The sequence below is a fragment of the Bufo gargarizans genome, chromosome 3 (genome assembly GCF_014858855.1).
Source record: "Bufo gargarizans isolate SCDJY-AF-19 chromosome 3, ASM1485885v1, whole genome shotgun sequence".
Lineage (NCBI taxonomy): Eukaryota > Metazoa > Chordata > Amphibia > Anura > Bufonidae > Bufo > Bufo gargarizans.
Genome location: NC_058082.1, coordinates 321,851,301 through 321,876,284, shown reverse-complemented (window position 1 = coordinate 321,876,284; position 24,984 = coordinate 321,851,301). Strand labels below are relative to the sequence as shown.

Sequence of the window (24,984 nt, the reverse complement as noted above, 5' to 3'; positions counted from 1 at the left end):
TCATACGGACGTCTGAACGGAGCCTGACAGGGGGGTGATCAATGACAGGGGGGTGATCAATGACAGGGGGGTGATCAATGACAGGGGGGTGATCAATGACAGGGGGGTGATCAATGACAGGGGGGTGATCAATGACAGGGGGGTGATCAATGACAGGGGGGTGATCAATGACAGGGGGGTGATCAATGACAGGGGGGTGATCAATGACAGGGGGGTGATCAATGACAGGGGGGTGATCAATGACAGGGGGGTGATCAGGGGTTTATAAGGGGTTAATAAGTGACGGGGGGGGGGGGGTGTAGTGTAGTGTTTGGTGCGACTGTACTGACCTACCTGAGTCCTCTGGTGGTCGATCCTAACAAAAGGGACCACCAGAGGACCAGGTAGGAGGTATATTAGACGCTGTTATGAAAACAGCGTCTAATATACCTGTTAGGGGTTAAAAAATTCGGATCTCCAGCCTGCCAGCGAGCGATCGCCGCTGGCATGCTGGAGATCCACTCTCTTACCTTCCGTTCCTGTGAGCGCGCGCGCGCCTGTGTGCGCGCGTTCACAGGAAATCTCGCGTCTCGCGAGATGACGCCTATTGGCGTTAGTGTGACCTGGGAGCGCCGCAGCATTGACGCCTTTCGGCGTTAGTGTGACGGGAGGAGGTTAAAGAGGGAATGGAGAAGACTGTGATCCAAAGGAACAAACCAGCTCAACAAACACAAAGCAGGAAATATCAACCGCATGGTAAGCAGTGTGAGAGTGAACTAAATAGAGGCTCAGTGATGACCACAGGCAACACCTGACAAGGGGTGTGGTCATCACTAAACAAAAAAAAAAAAAATGCAAGGTGAGAGCAGAGACTGGCAGCACGTGAAGCTGCCAATCTCCCTGATCTTCTCACCTCTGTCATGGGAGGGGCCGTGACAGCTGGGTGTTACCAGTGGTGGGTGTGTCTTACGCTTTCTAATCAGTGTTGTCATACTGTGCAGAGATACAAATCATTGTGTAAAACTTGACCTATTGGGTATCGGCACGTCCGTAATAACCTGCTCCTAAAATATCACATGACTTAACCCCTCACATGAATACCGTAAAAAAAAACTTTTTTTTTTTTTTTTTGTCACCTTACATCACAAAATGTAATAGCAAGCGATCAAAAAGTCATATGCACCCTATAATTGTACCAAACGGTCATCTCATCCCACAAAAAATGAGCCCCTACACATTTTTTACAAATTTTTTTTTATTTAAAACTGAAACAACCCAAAAAAGTAGTCCTATTTGATAGTCACGTTCGTAACAACCTGCTCTGTAAAAATACCGCATGATCTAACCTGTCAGATGAATGTTGTAAATAACAAAAAGTAAAAACTGTACCCAAACGGCTATTTCTTGTTACCTTGCCTTACAAAAAGTGTAATATAGAGCAACCAAAAATCATATGTACCCTAAAATAGTACCAACAAACTGCCACCCTATCCCGTAGTTTACACAATGGGGTCCCTTTTTTGGAGTTTCTACTCTAGGGGTGCATCAGGGGGGCTTCAAATGGGATATAGTGTAAAAAAAGAAGTCCTGCAAAATCTGCCTTCCAAAAACCGTATGGCGTTCCTTTCCTTCTGCGCAATGCTGTGTACCTGTACAGCAGTTTACAACCACATACGGCGTGTTTCTGTAAACTACAGAATCGGGGCCATAAATATTGAGTTTTATTTGGCTTTTTGACTGGAAAAAATTGATTTAAAATGGAAAATCTGCCAAAAAAGTTAAATTCTGAAGTTCCATCTCTATTTTCCATTAATTCTTGTGTAACGCCTAAAGGGTTAGCAAAGTTAGTAAAATTGGTTTTGAATACCTTGAGTGTAGTTTCTAAAATTGGGTCATTTTTGGATGGTTTCTATTATGTAAGCCTCACAAAGTAACTTCAGACCTGAATTTGTCCTTTTTTAAAGTGTGTTTTGGAAGTTTTCAGAAAAATTTCAAGATTTGCTTTTAAACTTCTAAGCCTTCTAACGTCCCCCAAAAATAAAATGGCATTCACAAAATAATCCAAACATGAAGTAGACATTGGAAATGTAAAGTAGTAACGATTTTTGGAGGTATTACTATCTATTATAAAAGTAGAGAAATTGAAATTTGGAAATGTATTTATAAGTAAAAAATAAATAAAAATTGGACTCAATTTCTTGTGCATGGCATTGGGGGACACCGCACCATGGGTATATGTCCAACTACCACTAGGAGGAGACACTAAAGTGTTGGCTCCTCCCTGTTGGGCTATACCCTCTCCACAGGCACTAGACAGATCAGTCTTATTCTAGTGTCCGTAGGAGGCAGACCTGACCTGCTTTTTGTGCAGGTCATCCTGCTACAATTATTTTTTTTTCAATCATTTTTTCTTCTCTGCAGTTTCCGGCCTGCTGCAGGGGTGGCTCCATCGTGTTCCACTTTGGAGCGTCGCCCGTTCCCCCTTCCTTCCCGGATACCTACATCTCAGCTGTATCCTGGCTCCAGAAGCCCCCTGGCCTTTCGTTTTTTTTTTTCCCTGGGGGTCGCTTCTTCAGTTCTCTCCCCCCCCCCCCCCCCCCCCCCACCTGGCCCCCGTTCGCCATGGCAGCTCTGGAGCACTTCCGCAATTGCGGCCGTTCGTCCCCGGCCGCGCTCCACTAATTTAGGCCCCGTTTTTTTTGGGCCTACTAGGCCACAACTCCCCACCCACTTTCCGACCTTCCCGGGCTTGCTCCGTCACCTCACCTCCATGGGGGGGGCCTCGGAGGGGCCTCTCCTGCCTGCCAATCCAGCCCCAGGTTCCCTGCTCTGTCTGAGGGGCGGTTCTCCTGCTCAGGGCACGCTGCTCTGGGGTCTGGTAGGCAGCCTCTGGCTGAATTGCTCTGCAGACTCCATTCTCCCTCTCCCCTCTCAATTGCTGCATTTTCCTGCAGCCCTGCCACCTGATCTATAGCTGCTGCAGCACCTCTTGGGAATGTGGCATCCAGGGACAGATAGGACAGCCCTGCTGCCCAATGAGGGCCACCGCATCACCAAACGGCCATCTTACTCCCTTCTTCGGTAGAGTTCCTTCACCGTCTTTGATGCTGCAGCAGTTACACCTGTCTGGCTCTATGGTATACTATGTGGCCCTGTTTCCCTCTTTTCAGGTGAAATAGACAGCCTCCTTCAGTTGCCATTGCACTTACTTATTTGTGGTGTGCACCTGTAGTTTTTTAGTGGTACCGTGCAGCCCTTCCCCCCCCCCCCCCTTCCCGAGCGGAATATAGGTACCATTGCTCACGTGGCAGCCGTTGCACTTCTCTGGTCCTAGGGTGCTCCATGCGGCCACATTGCTCTAATCTTAAATCTAGTACCTCTACCATCTCCAGATGCTGTACCCATTGCTCCTGTCTGGTCTTATCTCTGCACTACACAGCCGTATTTCTGCTTTACAGGTTGAGGACCTGCTTCCTCCAAATGCGGTCGAATTCCCGGATGCTGTGGCTTTGTTTCCACTCTCCTTAGAGTGCAACATGCAGCCACTTTACCTCGGTTTTAGGCGGGTATTTTTAGTACCCACGTGCTGGGCCCTATGGTGCAATCTGTTGCCCATACAGTTTCTGTATTACCTGGTGCTTCCTTCTGCGGGCTCTAATCTGTGCTGCGGATGTTGGTTTCTTCCCTTTTTGGTTCTTCTATACATCTGCCACTCCGTTACTGTCGTGCTCCTTGTACTTTCTCAAGACATTGTCCACAACGGCTATCCTGATTCAGCATGTACATGGTAACCATATCTGGCAGGGGAGGGCCAGCCCAACCCCCACCTCCACCTTGTCGGTCTAGTGCTACTTCTGGTGTACCCAGTATATGGCTGATCTGTTCTGGTGGGTGGTCCACATACAACCACGCTCCCTACACCATGGCCAGGTGGTTGTTGGCTTTTGTGCTAGGGTTGCTATTGCCATCCCTATAAAATACTGCTGTCTGCGGCACTCCGCGTTCCCCATATTATAAGGGAGTACCCGCGTTGTTTTCTATTACAGGGCGGGACCGTTCCTGGTGGAGTACAGTGATCTTCACTGGATCTTCTCCTTGTTGGGGTACGTAGCTTGGTGAGCTCTGGCCGCTGCAGCAGTTTTCAGCTATCGCTGGATGTCCTCCGCTACATGGAATCCTTCTGGGATCAGCGATACCTGCCTGGTAGGTGAATTTTCTGCTGATTGCCCTGGCATCGGACAGGGTTCCGTAGTTCCTTCTGGGTCCGGGCATTCCCTTATATTCTCTGCTTAGTTGTACTATCTAACAGAGGGCAGTCCCCTTGGACCTTGCTATTGTCTGCGCCTGTCTGGTACTTTCTCCCCCTGGGAGTCTTCTGTATGTCGGTCGCAGATGGTTTCTACATTTCGTGTCGTCGCACCCATTTCTTTTATAGCGACTTCTCCATTCCTCATGCATATGAGTGTCTGTTTTAGTGGTACAACCCATGCCGCTGTACTTGCCCTCCCCGGGACAATGTATGCGATTGCTAGCCACTATTCTACTATTCTTAGAATGGCTAGTTGTCCATGGCCAATTCCTTCCCCTATGGATATTCAGTTTTTTTGTTGTCCTCTGGTGGTTCAGTTCCTGGTTCCTTGTGAGCCCATAGCAGGTACTCTTTTCTGGATTCCTTGTTCCCGATCATTCGACAACACAGATTCTGTATGATTGCTGTTTGGGAGGGGCCTGGGTTGATTGTTCCCCTTGTGGGTTCCAATAGTCCTGTGGACCGCTTGGGATTAGTGTCTATCTTCCCATCCTCCCACATCAAGTACCTGGTGTTGAGTGGTTTAGTGCTACGGGTTGCATTTACACCTTTATGGTCTCCTTCGGGAGGGGCTTCCTCCTGTTTTTGGAACCTTCCTTCTTAGACTGTTGGGAGTACTCTCCTTCTCCTCCCATGTCCCTCAGTCCAGTGTGTCCCTGGCTTCTATACGCGGTGCTGTCCTACTTTCTCTCCAGCCTTCGGCTGAGCAGGGGGTTCCCTTTTGCCGCCTTCTTGCATTTGGGTCGTTCTCCCAGGCATTTGTTCTGGGGTGCTGGCGGTCTTAACTGTGGCTTCCTTGGGGGTTCTCCCTTTTTGTACGAGGCTTCTTACCTATTCCGTGCTTTTCTCCTGTTGGGTCACATAGTTTCCCGCACCTGTATGTCCAACAGCTGGCATGGCTGTTCTTTTCCCACCCTCGGGGACTGCTTTAGGACGTCCCATAGTGTGGTGTCCCCAATGCCATGCACGAGAAAATTTAACTTTTATATATTTTTTAATTTTTTTTTTATTTATTTTTTGTACTCACCGTAAAAATCCTTTTCTCGTAGTAGGCATTGGGGGACACAGATCCCACCCTAGTTATTTACTTCCTCTTCTCCAGGCTGGTCTCTTGATCTTTCCCGGTACGGGAGTTGTTGGTTCCTTGCCTTCTCTCTCCTACTGCTTTCGGTACAAACTGATCTGTCTAGTGCCTGTGGAGAGGCTATAGCCCAACACTTTGTCGTGTCGCCTCCTAGTGGTAGTTGGACATATACCCATGGTGCTGTGTCCCCCCCCCAATGCCTACTACGAGAAAATAATTTTACGGTGAGCCAGAATGGCTTGGTTAAGTAAAAGCGTTTTTAAAGTTATCACCACATAAAGTGACACGTCAGATTTACAAAAAATGGCCTGGTCCTTTAAAGGGGTATACCAATCTTGCTACTTCATCCTGACCTGCAGCCTGCTCTACCGTTCACTTCCTGGTTTCCTGCTGCTAAGGCTTGGTGGGCTTAGGCAGTTTGAGTGAAGGCTGGCCACGCCTCCTTATGACATCGCTCAGAGCTCAGTCCTTGTGTGCGAGTTCATGTGGATTGTATGAGTCATCAGCAGCCTGCAGTGTCTGTGAGGCCCCTCCCCCCTGCTGGGGAATCGTCACTCAATTCCATAAATGTGTCCCCTTTGTTCCATCCACTCCATATTTGTCTTCCCCCTATGTTCCTAGATGCCATAATGGAGTTCCTTAATTCCTGTTGATTCCCTTTTTATTATCCTATATTATATCGTTGGTGGATTTGGTAATGCATATATTTTAAAAATACTCCACTTGAACTTTCCTCTGATCCTTCTCTGGCACGTCCTCACGCTCCTCTGTAATTTCAGAAGTCTTCGGGCGGCCGTGCATGAGCAGATCTTCATTCTTTTGCGCCGCTCCTAAAATTGAGCTGCGCATGCACGGCTGTTTTAGACGCAGACAAAGGAATAAACATCAGCGCATGAGCGGCCGCCCGGAGCCGTGCTCATTCGTGATAACATGAAGAGGCCGTGCACTGGATGGAGCCACTTCTACGCAAGCGTGGCCCATGGATTCGGCGGCCAAGAGGTGGCCGTATCCATGGGATACCAAACATATACAATGAGGTAGGAGGCAACAAATTTTAGGGGAAACGCTGGGAATTTTTTTTTATAAGATATATATTTTAAAAAAAATGATCAATGGGACATATTTATTACATTAAACTATGATCACTGATATGGGAATACCCCTTTTTAAGGTGTAAAATGGCCGATCCTTAAGAGGGGTTAATGCAAGCTGCTTGTAATGCATTCTTGAACTTCTAGTACAAATAACAAAGGAGTGGTACAACACTGAGTCGTAAGAATAGATGCTCCAGAATTTATTATATGGGAAATGCAAGTAGTTACTAAAACGGACATGTCTGGAGAGGTGACAGGTCCCCTTTAAAGGGGTTGTCTCACTTTATCTAAATGATAAATACTATTTGCTAAAGTTAATTCAAGGCATTTGTAACGGACCGTTTCAGCAGACAAGGGGTTTAAATCCGTTTAGGCGATATGCCCCTTTCTGAGAGACAGGCACAGCTGCTGCAGAACACCAAACTCCCGAACTGGATACAAAATAGCACTCCAAGCTGGAACATCGCGAATAGCTGCCAGCAGACGAACAGGAAAAGCATACAATCAGCTTACACTCCTGGCAATCAGTCTCTAACAGCATACAGGGAATCCCCCCCAATAACGAGACAAGGCTCCGTGTTGAGGGTCAAGCAGTGGTCTGTGAGTTAAAATGGCCGCTATCTATTGTTCTCACCATGTGCTTCATCCATTGTTCTCACCATGGGAATAGTAAAATCCAAGCAAGTAAGGCAAATGATGCAATCCAGGGACAGAGGGCTCAGTCCCAAGTGCCTTAAGACCCAATAACTTAAGGGACCATAATTCCAGGGCAGGAGGCTGGCAAACAGCCCCCTCCAAAACACAGTGGCGAGGTTGGTTTCGCCACAGCACTTACTGATATATTGTGATTGTCCATATTGCCCTCTTTGCTGGCTTGATAAAATTTCCAATGTCATTATACACTTTTTTTCAATTCCATGATTACGACCAGCCTGCCATATAGCAGTGGTGGTCGTGCTTGTACACTTTAGGAAAAAGTGCTGGGCTGTGCGCACTCCTGCGGTGCCGGCCACCAGAGAGTCCAGCGCTTTTTTTTTTTTTCTATAGTGTGCGAACCTGGCCACTGCTGCTGGATTTCAGGGTGGTCGTAACCCCTGGAAACGAGCAGTGTATAATGTGATGGAAAAATGAATGAAACCAGCAAAGGAGACAATATGGACAATCGTAATACATTAGTAAGTGCCTTGTATTAACTTTCTCTACATGATAAATGTCATTTTCTTAAGTGAGACAACCCCTTTAAAATCTAGACATGTAGAAAAATGGCTGTGCTTTACAGATTAATATTGCAGGTGGCCATGCACTCTGGAAATGTCAGAAAAATGTATTCAGATTCTTTTTGCTTTCGACTATGATGGCACCCCTGGAAAGACTGCCTCTACCCCCTCAGGACAGGGAACAGAAACCAGAACCGCCTTTTAAGAGGGATCTACCTCCAGTTCTGTTTCCTGTCCTAAGGGGCAGGAGGGAATTGGATCTGCTGGAATAAGACTAAGATGGAGCTGCGGGGGCCTCGGCTATTAGTGTGAGGAGGGTCACCCCGTGTGGCATAAGACTCCTTTAGGAGCTGCTGCAGAAGTCTGGGCTCCCTTCTCTCTCACTACCCCTTTCCCGGTCCTGGGGAGGTTTCGGCCTTTCTAGGCTTCTGTGAACCTCTGCGGCTGTGTTCACATGTTTGACTGCTGGCCAGCGTGCTGGATTCCCTTACTTGTGGGTTGCGGCAGTGGGAGGAAGGGGAGGGAGCCGGCTTGCGTGTGCTGAGGATAAAAGCACTGTTTCATGTTGAGAAACTCGCTCCCTAGTCAAGGCGGTTAGAGCTACCATGGGGTTGGATGATCAGAAGCCACAGCAATCAATCCAGGACTCTGAAGGTTTAGATCCCAAGAAAAGAAAGGTGTTTGAAGTGCATAAAACCATTCAAGCAGTGATTTTGGCAGAGTGTAAAAAAAAAAAACTGATAGGAAGTTTTTTGTTCCTTCTGTGAAGCGGAATTTTCCGTTGAAGAGATCTCTGCTCTGTGGGATAGGGCCCTAAAGCTCCCGTGGCAAAAATGTCCAGAAAATATGGGTTCACTTAACGACCCGATGGACAAGACAGCAGAGGATTATTTAAAAAAGAACTGGGAAGCCCCTGCGGCGGCTTTTAAACCTGCTATTGCCCCTACGTCTGTTGCTAGGTCCCTAAGTGTGGATGGGGGAGTTAGAGGCTCACATTAAGGGGGGTACCCCTATGGAACAGTTACTTTCTTTATTCCCTACTATAAATAATGCCTTAGATTTCTTGGCCTTCTCTTCTGCAGACTCCTTGAGATTTTTCCGTTAGGGCTTCCGCCTTATCTAACTCTGCCCGTAGGGGACTTTGGTTAAGTCTGGCATGGGGATGGTAGTTCCAAGGCTAAACTTTGGGCTATTCCTTTGCAGGGTGAGTTTTTTTGCTTGGGCCGGTCCTTGACTATTTACTAGAAATGGCCTCGGACAAGAAAAAAGGCTTTCCTTCTGTTAGTCGGCCCCCTAGGAGGTCTTTCTGTCCCAGATTTAATAGAGCTGTAAGGGGAAGGAAAGAGCAAAGCAGTTTACAGGTGCTGGTAGGAAAAATAAGGGATTTCTTATCTGGGTCAGATGCCTCAAAAAAGCAGTCCCAATGATGCCAGGGCCCCTGTCGGAGGTCATCTGTCTTTTTTTTTTATTTATTTATTTATTTTCTCTTCAATGGCAGAAGAGCCTGTGGATAAATTCTGTCACAAGGGAGGGCCTGAAGCTAAATTTTCAGAGCATTCCAGAAGTGAGATTTGTGATTACAGATTACCGTTCAGATCCCAAAAAGCATTCGGACATCATCTCGGAGCTTTTTTTTCCCCTAACGCTGGGTTCAGACCTGAGCGTACTTGAACGTACGCTCTGTATGCGCGATTGTACGGGCGTTTGCAATCGCGCATACAGAGACAAGCGAACGCCCATTGTCACACGTTCCCGCTGAAGTCTATGTACGGGAACGCGCGACAAGACGCCCCAAAGAAGCTCATGTACTTCTTGGGGCGTCGGGCGGTTTACAGCGCGATCGTACGCGCTGTAAAACGCTCAGGTGAGAACCATTCCCATAGGAAATCATTGGTTCTTGCCTGAGCGTTTTACAGCGTGTAGGAACGCGCTGTAAAACGCTCAGGTCTGAACCCAGCCTTATGGAGAAAAAGGTGTTGGTAAGAGTTCCAGAGCAGGAAGTGACCAAGCAAGGGGTTTTATTCAACCCTTTTTCTTGTCAATAAACCAAATGGCTCGTTTCGGACAATAATAAACTTAGTGTTTACACCGGTATCTGCTGTACGAGAGATTTCATATGGAGTCCATCAGGTCAGCCGTTAATCTTTTCCCGGACTGCTTTATTGCCACAGTAGACCTGAGGGATGTGTACTATAATGTCCCTCTCTATCCCAGCCACCAGATGTTTCTGAGGGTAGCAGTCCAGTTAAAGAGAGATGTTCTGCATCTTAGTTCCAGACCTTACCCTTTGGGCTCACACATGCTCAGAGGGACTTCACAAAGATTGTTTGAGATGATGGCCCACGTGAGGGAGGAGATCGTCATTATACCATACCTGGACGATTTTCTTCTAATGGCCCGGTCAAGTCAGATTCTTCAGTGACAGATTGCCTGGTTGAGGAAGGTTCTAGAGAAACTGGAATGAGAGATACACCTAGAAAAATCCAGTTTATGCCCGAGCCAAAGATGCAGCCTCCTAGGGATGATTTTGGAATCCAGTTCCCAGATGTGCCTGTTACCTCTTCAAAAAGCTTTACTTATCAGATTAAGGGTACAGCATCCGTCAGTCACCCTAAGAGAGACCGTGTCGGTGCTGGTTCTCATGACAGCCGCTTTTCCGGGAGTAGAATGGGCCCAGTATCATTCAAGGCTCCTTCAGATTCTGTGGGATTGGGAAAGATGTCTCCTCTTTCTCTCTGGACGCAGAGATCTCTATCACCCAGACTCTGAGTTCCTTGGGGTGGTGGATGGATCTGCAAAATGTTAAAAAAAAAAAAAAAAAGTCCTTGGATCAGGAAGCCGGTTCTCCCCTTTACCACGGATGTCAGCCCATCCGGGGGAACTGGGACAGCAATTCTCTATCCCACTCTCACAATTTCAAGGAATTGAATGCAATCAAGATGGCCTTAGTACAGAGTCTCACGGTTATCGGGGGCAGAAACTTGAGTCTACTCGGACAACACAACAGCAGTGGCCTACATCAATCGGCAGGGAGGTAAAAGGGCTCAGGGCCTCATGTCTCACTCATCAGATTTTCAGCCTAGCAGAAGCTTCTCTATTATCTTTCTGCAGTACATCTGAACCAGACAATGTGAAAGCGGACTTTCTCAGTCGTCATCTATACCAGGGAGAGTGCAGCGATATGGGGGATTCTGGAGAGAGATCTCTTTGCAACCAGGTCAAACTGAAAGGGGAAAGACCTCTACCTATCTCCAGGGGAGCATCTGAGAGCAGTGGAAGCATTTGGTGCAATCATGGCAGCAAGGCCTTCTTTATGCCCCCCCCCCTCCTAAAGTCGTTACCAAGGGTTCAAATCTGAGAGGAGGGAGTCACGGTGATAGTTTTAGCTCTTTTTTGGTCGAGATGGATGTGGTTTTCCTGGCTCCACAAGATGTCAATAGCGACCCCATGGGTGCGTCTGTCTCGGGGTCCAATCTTTCACCCAGAGGTAAAAAATCTGCACCTGACTGCCTGGTTGTTGAGAGGGAGCTTTTAAAGAGAAGAGGTCTCTCTTGGGATGTAGTTAACACTCTGGCGAGTTGGAAGAAGGTCACAGTCTGATATCTATCTGAAACTTTGGAGGGCCTTTTCAGATTCACCAAAAAACCTGTGGATGTGCTAGAAGTTCCTGACATCCCACTTGTATTAGATTTCCTACAAGAGGGATGGAAGAAAAACCCCAAAACCTTAGGTCTAGCACTTTGAAGGTCCAAATTTCAGCTTTAAGCACTTTGTTTGAGTTTGTTAGCAGAACATCCTTGGGTTAAGAGGTTTGTGACAGCAGTGTTAAAGTTATCTTCGGTCTGTAAAAGTAGATTTTCTCCCTGGAGATTTAAATTTGGTCCTCTCTACTTTCACTTCAGACGCTCTTCAAGCCTATTGATCCCCCTAAAGATGCTCTCCCTTAAACTTGCAGTCCTTTTGGCCATTACTTCGGCTAGAAGGGTTAATGAGATCTCTGCTCTCTTGGTTGACCCTCCCTACTTGGTAATCTTGAAAAATCGGTTGGTGATTTTTTTTTTTTTTTTTTTTTTTTTTTTTTTTTTTCCAAAAGTCTCTTCACTTTTTCACCGTTCCTTCTGTGCTTCCCCTAAAAATTAGAAGGCATCAGAATTCTGTTTAGATGTTAGGAGTATTTTGCAATATCTACAGGTCACTCGCCCCTTGGAGGTCCTCCTCTCGTCTGCTGCTTGCTTTTTATTTCAAGGAGCTAAAAAGGATCTGCATCTTCTTCTCAGTCTATTGCTAGGTGGATTAGACAAGCCATTTCCTTAGCCTACTCTTCTAAGGGAGTTGTTCCGCCCTCCTGGTTTGGGGCTCACTCTACGAGATCAGTCTCCACTTCATGGGCAGAGAGCTTCAGCTTCTATAGAGCAGATTTGTAAGATGGCTACCTGGATGGATGGAGATATAGATAGATAGATATAGACATTTATATATAATCTAATCTATATCATTTTTTTATTTTTTAGGGATACCTTCTAATGAAGGTCTTACCTTTTTGGCTATAAGGTGCTTCAGGCTGTGGTCCCACCCTAGATAGGTTTTCTTGCCTATTCTCTGGGGGTGCTGTCATAGAGAGAAATATTGGATTACACTTACCGGTAATCTATTTTCTTTGAGCCTATGAAGGCACCCGATTAATTCCCATCCCCCAAAAATATTAATGATGATATTTCTTGATAAAAGGACTGGAGGTAGAGGGGGATGATTCTTCCTTCTTCTTTCTTCCTTCTTTCTTCTCTGTGGAAGCGGTTTCTCCAGGAGGTTGTCATAGGCTCAAAGAAAACATATTACTGTTAAGTGTAATCCAATATTTCAATCCAACAACTTGGCAACTGTGGGTGTATATTTTCAGTTATGGCCGTAAATGGATGAATTAATAAACATGAGACTGAAGGTAGTGCATTAAAATTTCAGTGTGCTGTATATTGTTCAGTAGTGTCTGTCTATTCATTTTAGGTCAATTTCAAAGTATTCATTACTTAGTATTTGAAATAATGCAAGGTCTGTCTATTGCAGAACAAGTAAAAGGACACGTGCAACGCCCTCCAACAGCAGATTGGCAGACTCTTCAATGGTGGGATACACTCCTATGATCACACCTAAAATTGATACCAGGTAATTAACAAGTATGAAAAGTTAGTAAACCTGAAACAAACACAGGATAACCAACATGCCAATGAGCTGTAGAAGGTGGCAACCTTTCAGCCATTATTGTGAACACCTACACCCCCTCTATAGCATAGGTAAAATATTGCTGTAGTTGTATTCCCTAAACTGATCTTACAGTGGGCATGGAGGAACTTAAAGGGCTTCTGTCACCCCCAAAACTAATTTTTCATTTTTGGGCATATTAAAATTCCTTTTGGACGACTATTCCCTATATAGGGCTCTTGCCTTGTTCTGTGGCTTGGTTTCACTAAAAATCGATCTTTTAAAATATGCAAATTACTTCACCACCAGCAAGTAGGGCGTCTACTTGCTGGTAGCCGCCGCATCCTCCTTAAAAACAAAAAAATAACGCCCCCTCCTCCTGCTAATTGACAGGGCCAGGGAGCGCTCTCCTCCTCCGGCTGGCCCTGTCTGCAATTCAAATCCCGCGCCTGCACCTCATTCGGCGCAGGCGCTCAGAGAAGGACGCTCGCTTCCTCGGTGCGCCTGCGCTAATGACGTCTTCTCTTTCGGGTTTAGAGGTGACGTCATCGGCGTAGGTGCACTGAGGTAGTGCTGAGGTGGCGAGCGTCCTTCTCTCAGAGCGCTTGCGTCGATTGAGGTGCAGGCGCGGGATTTGAATTGCAGACAGGGCCAGCCGGAGGAGGAGAGCGCTCCCTGGCCCTGTCAATCAGCAGGAGGAGGGGGCGATTTTTGAAAGGAGGATGCGGCGGCTACCAACAAGTAGACGCCCTACTTTCTGGTAGTGAAGTCATTTGCATATTTTATAAGAGTTTGTTGTTGTTTTTTTTTTTTTTTGTGAAACCAAGCCACAGAACAAAGTAAGAGCCCTATATAGGGAATAGTCGTCCAATAAGGATTTTAATATGCTGAAAAATTTAGTTTTGGGGGTGACAGCCCTTTAAAGCGAACCTTTCACCAGGATTTCACCTTTTTATAGATATCCTCATTGCTTTTCAATGCATTATTGTGCTGCTTTCCTGGGATGGATATTCATGAAAAAAATTAGTTATAAAGTCCTGTCTCCAGCTCCTGAAGTCAAGGGGGTAGCCCTTCCCTCACTCCAGGCTGTACCTCCCCTGCCCTAACCCCGCCTCTATGTAGTGTAACTGACACCCGGCTCAGTCGCCGGGACCGCGCTTGTACAGGCGGCGCATGAGCCATCGGACTCTAGCGCGATCCTGTAACTGAAGAGTCCGACGGCTCATGCGCCGCCTGTACAAGCGCGGTCCCGGCGACTGAGCCGGGTGTCAGTTACACTACATAGAGGCGGGGTTAGGGCAGGGGAGGTACAGCCCGGTGTGAGGGAAGGGCTACCCCCTTGACTTCAGGAGCATGACTTCAGGAGCTGGAGACAGGACTTTATAACTAGTTTTTTTCATGAATATCCATCCCATAAAGCGGCACAATAATGCATTGAAACACAATGAGGATATCTATAAGGTACTGGTAATAGTTTATTATGTGAAATCCTGGTGAAAGGTTCGCTTTAAGTGGCTTGCTGGGTTGGTACAGCTGCCAAGACAAACCAATATAGATCCAAACTGTCTTTCACATTGAATCTATTCTAATAAATAAGGAAGTATTGCAGTTTTTCCCATTCTACACTACAAATGATTTTTTTTTTTTTTTTTTTCCAAACGCATTAATTGGTGCCAATAAAAACTCATGCAGAATAAGCCCTCTTTTTGCTACTTCAAATGGAAAAAAAAAGTTATTGCTATTCAAAATAATGTATGAAAATTGGTTTAGTCCTTAACCCTTTCACGACCAGTCTATGTATTGATGAATTATTGGTGCTGGAGGGGGTCTATGGAGCTACCGATGAGCTGAGCTCACTCCGAATGCGGGGTTGCCACAAAACAGCTGAAACCCATCCACGATGACCAGGATTGGAGTTGACGCCAATCCTGGTCAGATGCTGCAGTCAAAACCATCCACAGCATCTGAGAGGTTACCAAGTATTGGCTGCCCAATGCCTTACATGGCATCGGGACCTGCCTTCTACGGGTGCCGAGGAGGTCCAGCTGGGTTTCCTACGCAACCTGTTAGTGTATGACTCGGTGTCATACACTAACAGGCAATGCATTACAATACAGATGTATTGTAATGCATTGCAGAGGGGATCAGATCCCCAAAAGTTGAAGTCCCAGAGTAGGACAGAAATAAAGATTAAAAAAGTGTTTTTAATAAAAAATAAAGTTTTAAGTAAAAAAACAATGCTTCTTTCCCCTGATTTTATACAAAAAAATAGAAAAAAAATGAAACCGCACATATTGTGTATCGCCGCATCAGTAATGACCGGCTCTATAAATATATCACATGATCCACCCCGTCCGATAGACACCATAAAAAATAAATCAGCCATTTTTGTCAACTTACATCATTAAGTGCAACCCCAAGCGGTCAAAAAGGTGTATGCCCCCAAAAATAATACCAATCTAACCGTCACCTCATCCCTGAAATATTGAGCCCCCTACATAGGACAATCACCTAAAAAATAAAAAAAATATGGCTCTGACTATGGAGACACTAAAACTCGTGTTTTTTTTTTTTTTTTTTCTTTCAAAAATGCTTTTATTATGTATACTTTATTTTTTACATTTAACACATTGGGTATCGCTGCGTCCGTAACAACCTTCTCTATAAAAATCACATGATTTAACCCTTCAGGTGAACACTGTAAAAGAAATAAAATAAACTGTGTTAAAAAGCCATTTTGTCACCTTGCATCACAAAGTGTAATGGCAAGTGATCAAAGTCATATGCCCCCCTCCAAATTGTACGAATCGGTTATCTCGTCCCACAAAAATTATACCCTACCCAAAAAAAAACTGGCTCTCAGACTATGGTGACACATAAAAAGGCCCTGTTTTGGAGATTCCAGACCCCGCCACTATTGGACGTTTATGGCATCTTCTAGTTTTATGTTCCAGCTTGGAGTACCCCTTGACAATACTGGGTACCTGCATCATAACTGCCATGTTTTACAGCAAAAGTTTTTTTTTTTTTCCCTCACACTGGGGCCCCTGCCAGTCCATAGACCCAAGGGGCCACATTGCTGGGTTGTGTCCCACTGGAGTTTTCTGATCGGTGCCACAGACTACCCCTACTGTGCAGGATACGGGCAGTGGGGCGGAGGTGACGTTCTGTCAGGAGTGTTTGCTCTGTTTGGGGACCTGGTGACAGTCCTTACAGTCAGCCCCGCGATAGTCTGGTGACAGCCATAGCCACCCTCTGCTGTATCTGATAGTCCGGTCACAGCCATAGCTGCCCTTTGCCCTGTCTGATAGTCTGGTCACAGTCGCTATATCTGGTGACACCCCTCTTCAGGACTAAGGTCCTCATACACATTAGATGCCAGTGGCTGCACCCTTGGACTCCTGTCTGCTTCCCTTGCATTATGTTAAATGGTCATGTGATGCAAGGGAAAAAAAGATCTCCACTGTGGCCAGTGATTGTCTTGATGCCACTGCGGCCAAACTTTTTCATGGAGAAACCCAAGATAAGCAGTGGAGGCCTTGAAGCGAATGAGCCAGGACCCAGCACCTAGGGATTACCTACGCAAATCAGTCTAGTCTGACAGGTCATGGAAACGAGTGCACAACCCATTAATAACTTTAATATGTATTTAAAATTTGGCAGCTAAAAACTGAAAACAAAGTCCTGTCTACAGGACTATAACGGAAATCCATAATGGAATCCTTAACACTAGTGTGAACCTACCCTTATAGGGCTATGGATCTTAGAAGACTGATAGCTTTAAAAGGACTATCTTGGAGGAAACTGTTTGCCACTAGTGTAATCTTTAGTATTTTTAACAATTTTTTATATTTTTTTACTTATGTTGTGATTTAACAGTTTTTTTTTTTCTTTCTTTCTTTTTTTTTTTTTTTTTTTTAAAGGGTATTTAAAACTCCAGCACTTAGGACGCCAGCAATGCGAGAGCCAGTCTATACTTTTTCAGCCAACGGCAGTCCATTAGCAGGAATGGATGATTTGTTCATTAACCTGCCAACAGACAATGGAAAGGTAACGTTCTCTTAGGCTTCTTTCACATTCACTTTGAGTTTCGGCAGGCTGCTGTGGTAGAGAACAGCCTACCGGAAGTCTCTGGGTTAGGCATATGCCGAGATTCGGCTGGACAGAAAACGCGTATTGACTAACTGGGTCCAGCGGGAGTGAAGATTTCAGTGTTTATTATATCAATCTCAAAGTTCATATCAATGAGTTTGGCTTAATACAATATTTATTTTATTTTCTCCTAGAATATTAGACTGACTGCTAATGACATGGATGGTATAGACTTGCGCAATCTTGACCAGAAAGCATTTGAAAATATTAAACTTTTATCAGTAAGTATCGTGTCCTGTAAATTTGGGTTTTAAAGGGAGTTTTTCACCTAAAATCACCATTATATATTACACTAACATCAGGATCTCCATTACATTCCCCATATTACAATGCTACCTTCCATATTGCTGTCCATTGCTGATTTTCTCAGAAAAACACTTTTATTCAATGTTAATTAGCTTCTGAAGGTTGCCAGGGGCGGCGTTCATGCAGCTGTTGCCCAGGCCCCTCCCCTTTCACCCCTCTGGTTCTTCTGATTACGTCCTCCTCTTAGAAATTTAGCGGCGTTCAACAGATTCACTGCGCCTGCGCACTTCATTCCCCATTATGGGCAGAGGCACAATGCCAGCTAGATCAGGATGTACAGGCCAGCACATGCTCATTAAACGCTCTTGTGCCTCTGCCCATAATGGGGAATGAAGTGCACAGGCGCGGTGAATCTGTTGAACGGCGCTAGATTTCTAAGAGGAGAACGTAATCAGAAGAACCTAGGGCGGGCCAGAGGGGTGAAAGGGGAGGGGTTTCGTATGAAAAGCACCGAGGGGCCTGGGCAACGACTGCATGAATGCTGCCCCTGGGCACCTTCAGAAGCTAACATTGAATAAGTGTTTTTCTGAGAAAATCAGTGATGGAAGCAATATGGAAGGTAGCATTCTAATATGGGGAATGTAATGGAGATCCTGATGTTGGTGTTTTATAAGGGTGGTTTTAGGTGAAAGACTCCCTTTAATTTGTACTAGCATAGCGCATTTTTCGCCTGATAAGACGCACCTAGGTTTTTGAGGAGGAAAATAAGAAAAAATATTTTGGAAGGTTTTAAACTAATGGTGGTCTGTGGATGACGCACTGTTATGGGGGGGGGGGGGGGGATCTGTGGATGATGCACTGTTATGGGGGGGGATCTGTGGATGATGCACTGTTATGGCGGGGGGGGGGGGGATCTGTGGATGATGCACTGTTATGGCGGGGGGGGGGGGGATCTGTGGATGATGCACTGTTATGGCGGGGGGGGATCTGTGGATGATGCACTGTTATGGGGGGGGGATCTGTGGATGATGCACTGTTATGGGGGGGGGATCTGTGGATGATGCACTGTTATGGGGGGGGATCTGTGGATGATGCACTGTTATGGGGGGGGGGGAGAATCTGTGGATGATGCACTGTTATGGGGGGGGGGGGAATCTGTGGATGATGCACTGTTATGGGGGGGGGGGATCTGTGGATGATGCACTGTTATGGGGGGGGATCTGTGGATGACGCACTGTTATGGGGGGGGATCTGTCAGCAGCTCCCTCTGTCATGCGCCGCCTGCCCCAGCAGCTCCCTCTGTCATGCGCCGCCTGCCCCAGCAGCTCCCTCTGTCATGCGCCGCCTGCCCCAGCAGCTCCCTCTGTCATGCGCCGCCTGCCCCAGCAGCTCCCTCTGTCATGCGCCGCCTGCCCCAGCAGCTCCCTCTGTCATGCGCCGCCTGCCCCAGCAGCTCCCTCTGTCATGCGCCGCCTGCCCCAGCAGCTCCCTCTGTCATGCGCCGCCTGCCCCAGCAGCTCCCTCTGTCATGCGCCGCCTGCCCCAGCAGCTCCCTCTGTCATGCGCCGCCTGCCCCAGCAGCTCCCTCTGTCATGCGCCGCCTGCCCCAGCAGCTCCCTCTGTCATGCGCCGCCTGCCCCAGCAGCTCCCTCTGTCATGCGCCGCCTGCCCCAGCAGCTCCCTCTGTCATGCGCCGCCTGCCCCAGCAGCTCCCTCTGTCATGCGCCGCCTGCCCCAGCAGCTCCCTCTGTCATGCGCCGCCTGCCCCAGCAGCTCCCTCAAAGTGAGAGGAGCTGGGGCAGGCGGCGCATGACAGAGGGAGATGCCGGTCTGCGCCGTCTTAATGCTATACCTACGGTACTACAGGAAGTACCGTCAAAGCATATACAATTAAATAAAGATCAGATTGAATGTATTTAACAGTTGCCCGGTGTATTAGAGTAGAGTCACTGCACCGGGCTCCGTCATGGGTGTCCCCGCCTCCTCCCTCCACACTGATACTTCACTGGCTGCGCTGTGCAGCATAGCGGCCAGCGAAGTATTCGCTTTATAAGACGCACGGTCATTTCCCCCACACTTTTGGTGGAAAAAAAGTGCGTCTTATAAAGCGAAAAATGCGGTATATGCCCAGTGTTCCCTTGGTGTATATTTATATCTAAAAGACAAACTGTTTCCTATTGCAACCAATCACAGTACAGCTTTCATTTTTGCTGGTAGCAACCAAGCACAGCATTAATTTTATTACAGCAGTTCTCAATCTGCCTCTCCCTGCATGTTGGCAGAAAATAAGGTCCTTATTTTTTATTTTTATATATTTAATTTGTTTATATCAATTACATATTCAAATATTGAACTATAATGACAAATTATTCTTCACATTTCCTATTTACTAATTAATATACTACAACCTAACTTAAAAATACAAATTTTACATCGGTATCTTTGGTTTTATTTCAGTTTTTTTTTTTTTGTCATATAACATAATATGATTAACTTTAACCCTTATGGTACTGGAGGTTTTTTTGCATTTCCATTTTTCTTCCCCATTTTCCTTGAGCCATAACTTAATTTGCCATTCACATAGCTGTATGGGGGCTTATTTTTTGCGGGACAAGCTGTACTTCTAGGGGGTGACAGGAGAAGGGGGGATCAGGGTCACTAGTGGGGTGACTGGAAGAGGGGGGAGCAGAGAACTGGGAGACTGGATGGAACCATAATTGGGGGAGGGGGGAATCGCTTGTACTGACGGGCTGGGCTTTTCACTGCCACAACATGGCCGGGAGGTTCAGACCAGTCACACAAGTCCGCGGCTCCTTAGCTCTCCAGCGGCCCTGTCATGTTTTCCAGGGTCCTTGGGCAGCACGCTCTGCTCTCCTTTCTACAGCCACCCCCAGGAGCCGGCCCCTCCCGCTAGCATTTCCTGCCTAACCAATAACAAAGCTTTTTGCTGTAAGGAGCTTTTGTTAAAGGTTATTTCAGGCACAGCCAGCATCGCTGTGCTGCCCGGTGCTGTTCACAGCGCTCACTACACTGATAAATGTGGGTGAAATGTATAAGGCATATTGGTACGGCTTAGTCTTTTTCCAGGGAGTAAAATTGCCTGAACAAGAGTCATAGACGCTTGTACAGGTGTTAACGACCGCAATTCCTCCGCCTTTCTACAGGTTTTGTTATCACGGCGTTCCCTCTGTGGCAAAACTGACCTGTGCCCTTCTATCTCTGGCTTAGTACGATTACAACAATACCACGTGTGTGTGTGTGTGTATATGTGTATGTATGTATGTATGTATGTGTGTGTGTGTGTGTGTATATATATATATATATATATATATATATATATATATATATATATATATATATATATATATATCTCTTTTTTTTTAAAGGGAGTCTGTCACCTCCATATGGCTATATACAGCGCTTACATGTCTCTGTAGCACACCTATACAGGATTGTAACGGTACCTTTTTGTTCTTGTCTTTAGACTTGCACCAGCAGGAAAAACTAAGTTTAATTCATATGCAAATGAGCACTCGCAAGTGCCCAGGGGCGGCGTTCAGTGTGTTAGTGCCCAGGCTGCTCTGCCTTCTTTTCACTTTACTCCTCCCCAGCCTCTTCCTTTGCCCTATCGATGAGGCAAGAGACTTGGAGGGTGGGCAAAGGCAGAGGCTGGGGAGGAGTAAAGTGAAAAGAAGGCAGAGCAGCCTGGGCTCCTACACACTGAAGGCCGCCCCTGGGCACTTGCGAGTGCTCATTTGCATATGAATTAAACTTTGTTCTTTTCTTTAGACTTGCACAAGCAGGAAAAACAAAGTTACCGTTACAATCCTCTATAGTCGTGCTACAGAGCCATGTAAGCACTGTATATGGATGGCCATATGGAGGTGACAGACTCCCTTTAATCTCTAAATACTCAAAAAAGAAAATAAGGTCCTTTTGATTCATAGTGGTAATCTCCCAACATTTTTTACACTAATGTACCGTATTTTTCGCCGTTTAAGACGCACTTTTTCTTCCCCCAAAATGGGGGAGAAATGCCCCTGCGTCTTATACGGCGAATGCAGTCAGTTTTACATCGCTGGCAGCGATGTAAAGAGAGCGAGGACTCGGGGAGGGACTGGGAGGAGGAGCTGGGGCCGGCAATAGCGGCGGGGCGGTGCAGTCACTGTACTAAAGGCCCGCTCCGGTGTACTAATAAAATATGTCATATTCAATGAATGGTTATTAAATATGCCCCTTTATGCCTAATAGTACCTTAAATCCTTAGCGCTTCAGTAGTATGCAGGCTGGGCGGGCGGCAGCGTAACTCCCTGATGTCACGTGCCTGCGCCGCCTACTTTATGAATGAAGCAGGCGGCGCAGGCAAGTGACGTCAGTGAGTGACGCGCCGCGCCACGCCGGCTGCCCGGCCTGCCGGCATTGTACTGAAGCGCTTCGGATTTAAGGTACTTTTAGGAATAAAGAGGCATATTTAATAACTATTAATTGAATAAGACATATTATATTAGTATACAGGAGCGGCGGGGGATCTGTGGATGGCACAGTTATGGGCTGGGAGGGTCTGTGGATGACACATGTATAACAGTGCCATCCACAGATCCCCCCCTGTAACAGTGCCAGCCACAGATCCCCCTGTAACAGTGAAAGCCACAGATCCCCCCATAACAGTGTCCGTCATCCACAGTTCCCCCCATAAGTGTCTGTCATCCACAGATCCCCCATAAGTGTCTGTCATCCACAGATCCCCCCATAAGTGTCTGTCATCCACAGATCCCCCCATAAGTGTCTGTCATCCACAGATCCCCCCATAAGTGTCTGTCATCCACAGATCCCCCCATAAGTGTCTGTCATCCACAGATCCCCCCATAAGTGTCTGTCATCCACAGATCCCCCCATAAGTGTCTGTCATCCACAGATCCCCCCATAAGTGTCTGTCATCCACAGATCCCCCCATAAGTGTCTGTCATCCACAGATCCCCCCATAAGTGTCTGTCATCCACAGATCCCCCCATAAGTGTCTGTCATCCACAGATCCCCCATAAGTGTCTGTCATCCACAGATCCCCCCATAAGTGTCTGTCATCCACAGATCCCCCCATAAGTGTCTGTCATCCACAGATCCCCCCATAAGTGTCTGTCATCCACAGATCCCCCCATAAGTGTCTGTCATCCACAGATCCCCCATAAGTGTCTGTCATCCACAGATCCCCCCATAAGTGTCTGTCATCCACAGATCCCCCCATAAGTGTCTGTCATCCACAGATCCCCCCATAAGTGTCTGTCATCCACAGATCCCCCCATAAGTGTCTGTCATCCACAGATCCCCCCATAAGTGTCTGTCATCCACAGATCCCCCCATAAGTGTCTGTCATCCACAGATCCCCCCATAAGTGTCTGTCATCCACAGATCCCCCCATAAGTGTCTGTCATCCACAGATCCCCCCATAAGTGTCTGTCATCCACAGATCCCCCCATAAGTGTCTGTCATCCACAGATCCCCCCATAAGTGTCTGTCATCCACAGATCCCCCCATAAGTGTCTGTCATCCACAGATCCCCCCATAAGTGTCTGTCATCCACAGATCCCCCCATAAGTGTCTGTCATCCACAGATCCCCCCATAAGTGTCTGTCATCCACAGATCCCCCCATAAGTGTCTGTCATCCACAGATCCCCCCATAAGTGTCTGTCATCCACAGATCCCCCCATAAGTGTCTGTCATCCACAGATCCCCCCATAAGTGTCCGTCATCCACAGATCCCCCCATAACAGTGTCCGTCATCCACAGATCCCCAGTAATAGTGCCATCCACAGACCACCTAGTTCCAAACCCACAGCACACCTTTTGGTTAAAAATATTTTTTTTCTTATTTTCCTCCCCAAAAACCTAGGTGCGTCTTATACGCCGGTGCGTCTTATACGGCGAAAAATACGGTAACTGCTGAGACACTTTCTTATTCTGCCTCATCTCCCTGCATGTGCTGTCTAAAAGACAGTCGGTTGCCCATAGCAATGAATTATATGAACTTTCATTTTTTGCCCATACTAACTAATCACAGCAAAGCTTTTATTTTACTGCAGCGCTTCTTACAATACTGAAGATTTAGGTTTACCAACCTGTGCCTCACCAGCTGTTGCACAACTGCAGGGCATGATAGGAGTTGTATTTGTGCAACAGCCTGAGAGCCACAGGTTGGAATACATAGGTCTTCAGTATTGTAAGAAATTGCTATGGGCAACAAACAAGCTATTTTGTCTTGTCTAAAAGACAAACTATTTTCTGACACCACACACGCAGATTGATAACTGGCGTAATAAAATGAACTGTGCTCCGATTGGTTGCTATGGAAAACAGTTTGTCTTTTAGATAGTACATGTAGGGAGATGAGATGCAGAGTGAGAAGCAGTGCCTCAGCAGTTACAGCTATTAGTGTAAGATGAATAAAACGGCAGCACTCCCAACGATTCCAAAATTTCAAGCAGCTGCATTCGGTGAAGAATAAATCCTTGAAATTTTTGAATCGTTGGAGTGCTGCAGTTTTATTCATCTTATGAGGACTTGACACTGCGGGGAACCGCCACGTGTTGGACTGTCTGGGATTACTCAGTGATTAGTGCTGTCTTGATGTTGTATTGGAGCTATTAGTGTATACATCAAAAACACATTACTTTGTCAAAACCTTCCAGATAGATATTACAGTGAAACCTTGTTGAGCTGTTCATACTAAGTTGTATTGGAAAGTGGTCTCCAAGGGGGTGCTTCTCTCAAAGATGGCATATATTGTGGAAATGAATCTGTCACAAGGACTCTGTTCTAGATGAGTTTCTTTTCAAGGAGGTGGTCTTTTGGAGAGGTATTAGTGTAAATGTGAAATAAACAATTGCATTTTACATGTATAGGCAAAAAAAGTAATAACTTTTTTTCTTCCCCCTTTTTTTTTTTTTTCTTAGAGTCGCCTGGAAAAAATCTGTAAGACACTAAAATAACTGAATCCTGTTTATTTTTTATTTTTTTGTTACAGCTTTTTTTTGTAGAGTACTGCTGTAAATACTTTTATTCCCGGTTTATTACTGTAGAACTATTGCATTAATCTACTTTTGCAGTTGGAAAAATACATTTTGTGTTTGGCAACTGTTTTTTGCTTTGGGTCTTAATACTTGTAAACCAATAAAAGCCCACATATCACCTGGGCAACAGTTTTATTGTAATTCACTGGATACCTTGTATGATGTATATAAAATGACTGGTTTTAAAAGAACTATTTTGTCTGCGTTTTCATGTAATACCTAGTTATGTATAGTTCAATGCTAAGCTTTTTAACTTTTAAAATTGGCACTGCACGTTTTGCCATGTGCAAAGGTAAAGTGTATGTAATCATGTCTAGCTCTGTAACCGCACAGCTCTTTACCAGCTCCTTAAAGCTGCTAATATATAGGTGTATACATTGATACAATGAACTGTATCTAGAGCAAGATTCTTTATTCACTCCAGGAAAATGTTTGTTTCAAGTAACCATTGTTGAAAAAACGAATTGCGATTATGGCCAGTCCTTCCCATCTACTTAAGGCCTCTTTCACACGACCGTATGGCTTTTTCGGTGTTTTGCGGTCCGTTTTTCACGGATCCGTTGTTCCATTGTTTTGTTTCTGTTCCGTTTTTCCATATGGCGTATACACTAAGTACATAGAAAAAAATTGTGCTGGGCATAA

At 46.1% G+C, this 24,984-nt stretch overlaps 1 protein-coding gene across 3 annotated transcripts in view; it reads left to right on the top strand.

Moving 5' to 3' along the window:
- Positions 1–24,527, top strand: part of CDCA8 (cell division cycle associated 8) — a 54,387-nt gene extending 29,860 nt beyond the window's left edge. For all 3 annotated transcript variants that reach the window (XM_044286450.1, XM_044286449.1, XM_044286451.1), the window contains 4 exons: positions 12,745–12,843; positions 16,803–16,929; positions 17,166–17,252; positions 24,226–24,527. In XM_044286450.1, coding sequence (XP_044142385.1) covers positions 12,745–12,843; positions 16,803–16,929; positions 17,166–17,252; positions 24,226–24,261 — 349 coding nt within the window. In that variant the 3' untranslated portion in view covers positions 24,262–24,527. The remainder of the gene's footprint in view (positions 1–12,744; positions 12,844–16,802; positions 16,930–17,165; positions 17,253–24,225) is intronic.
- The last annotated feature ends 457 nt before the right edge of the window (positions 24,528–24,984 follow it).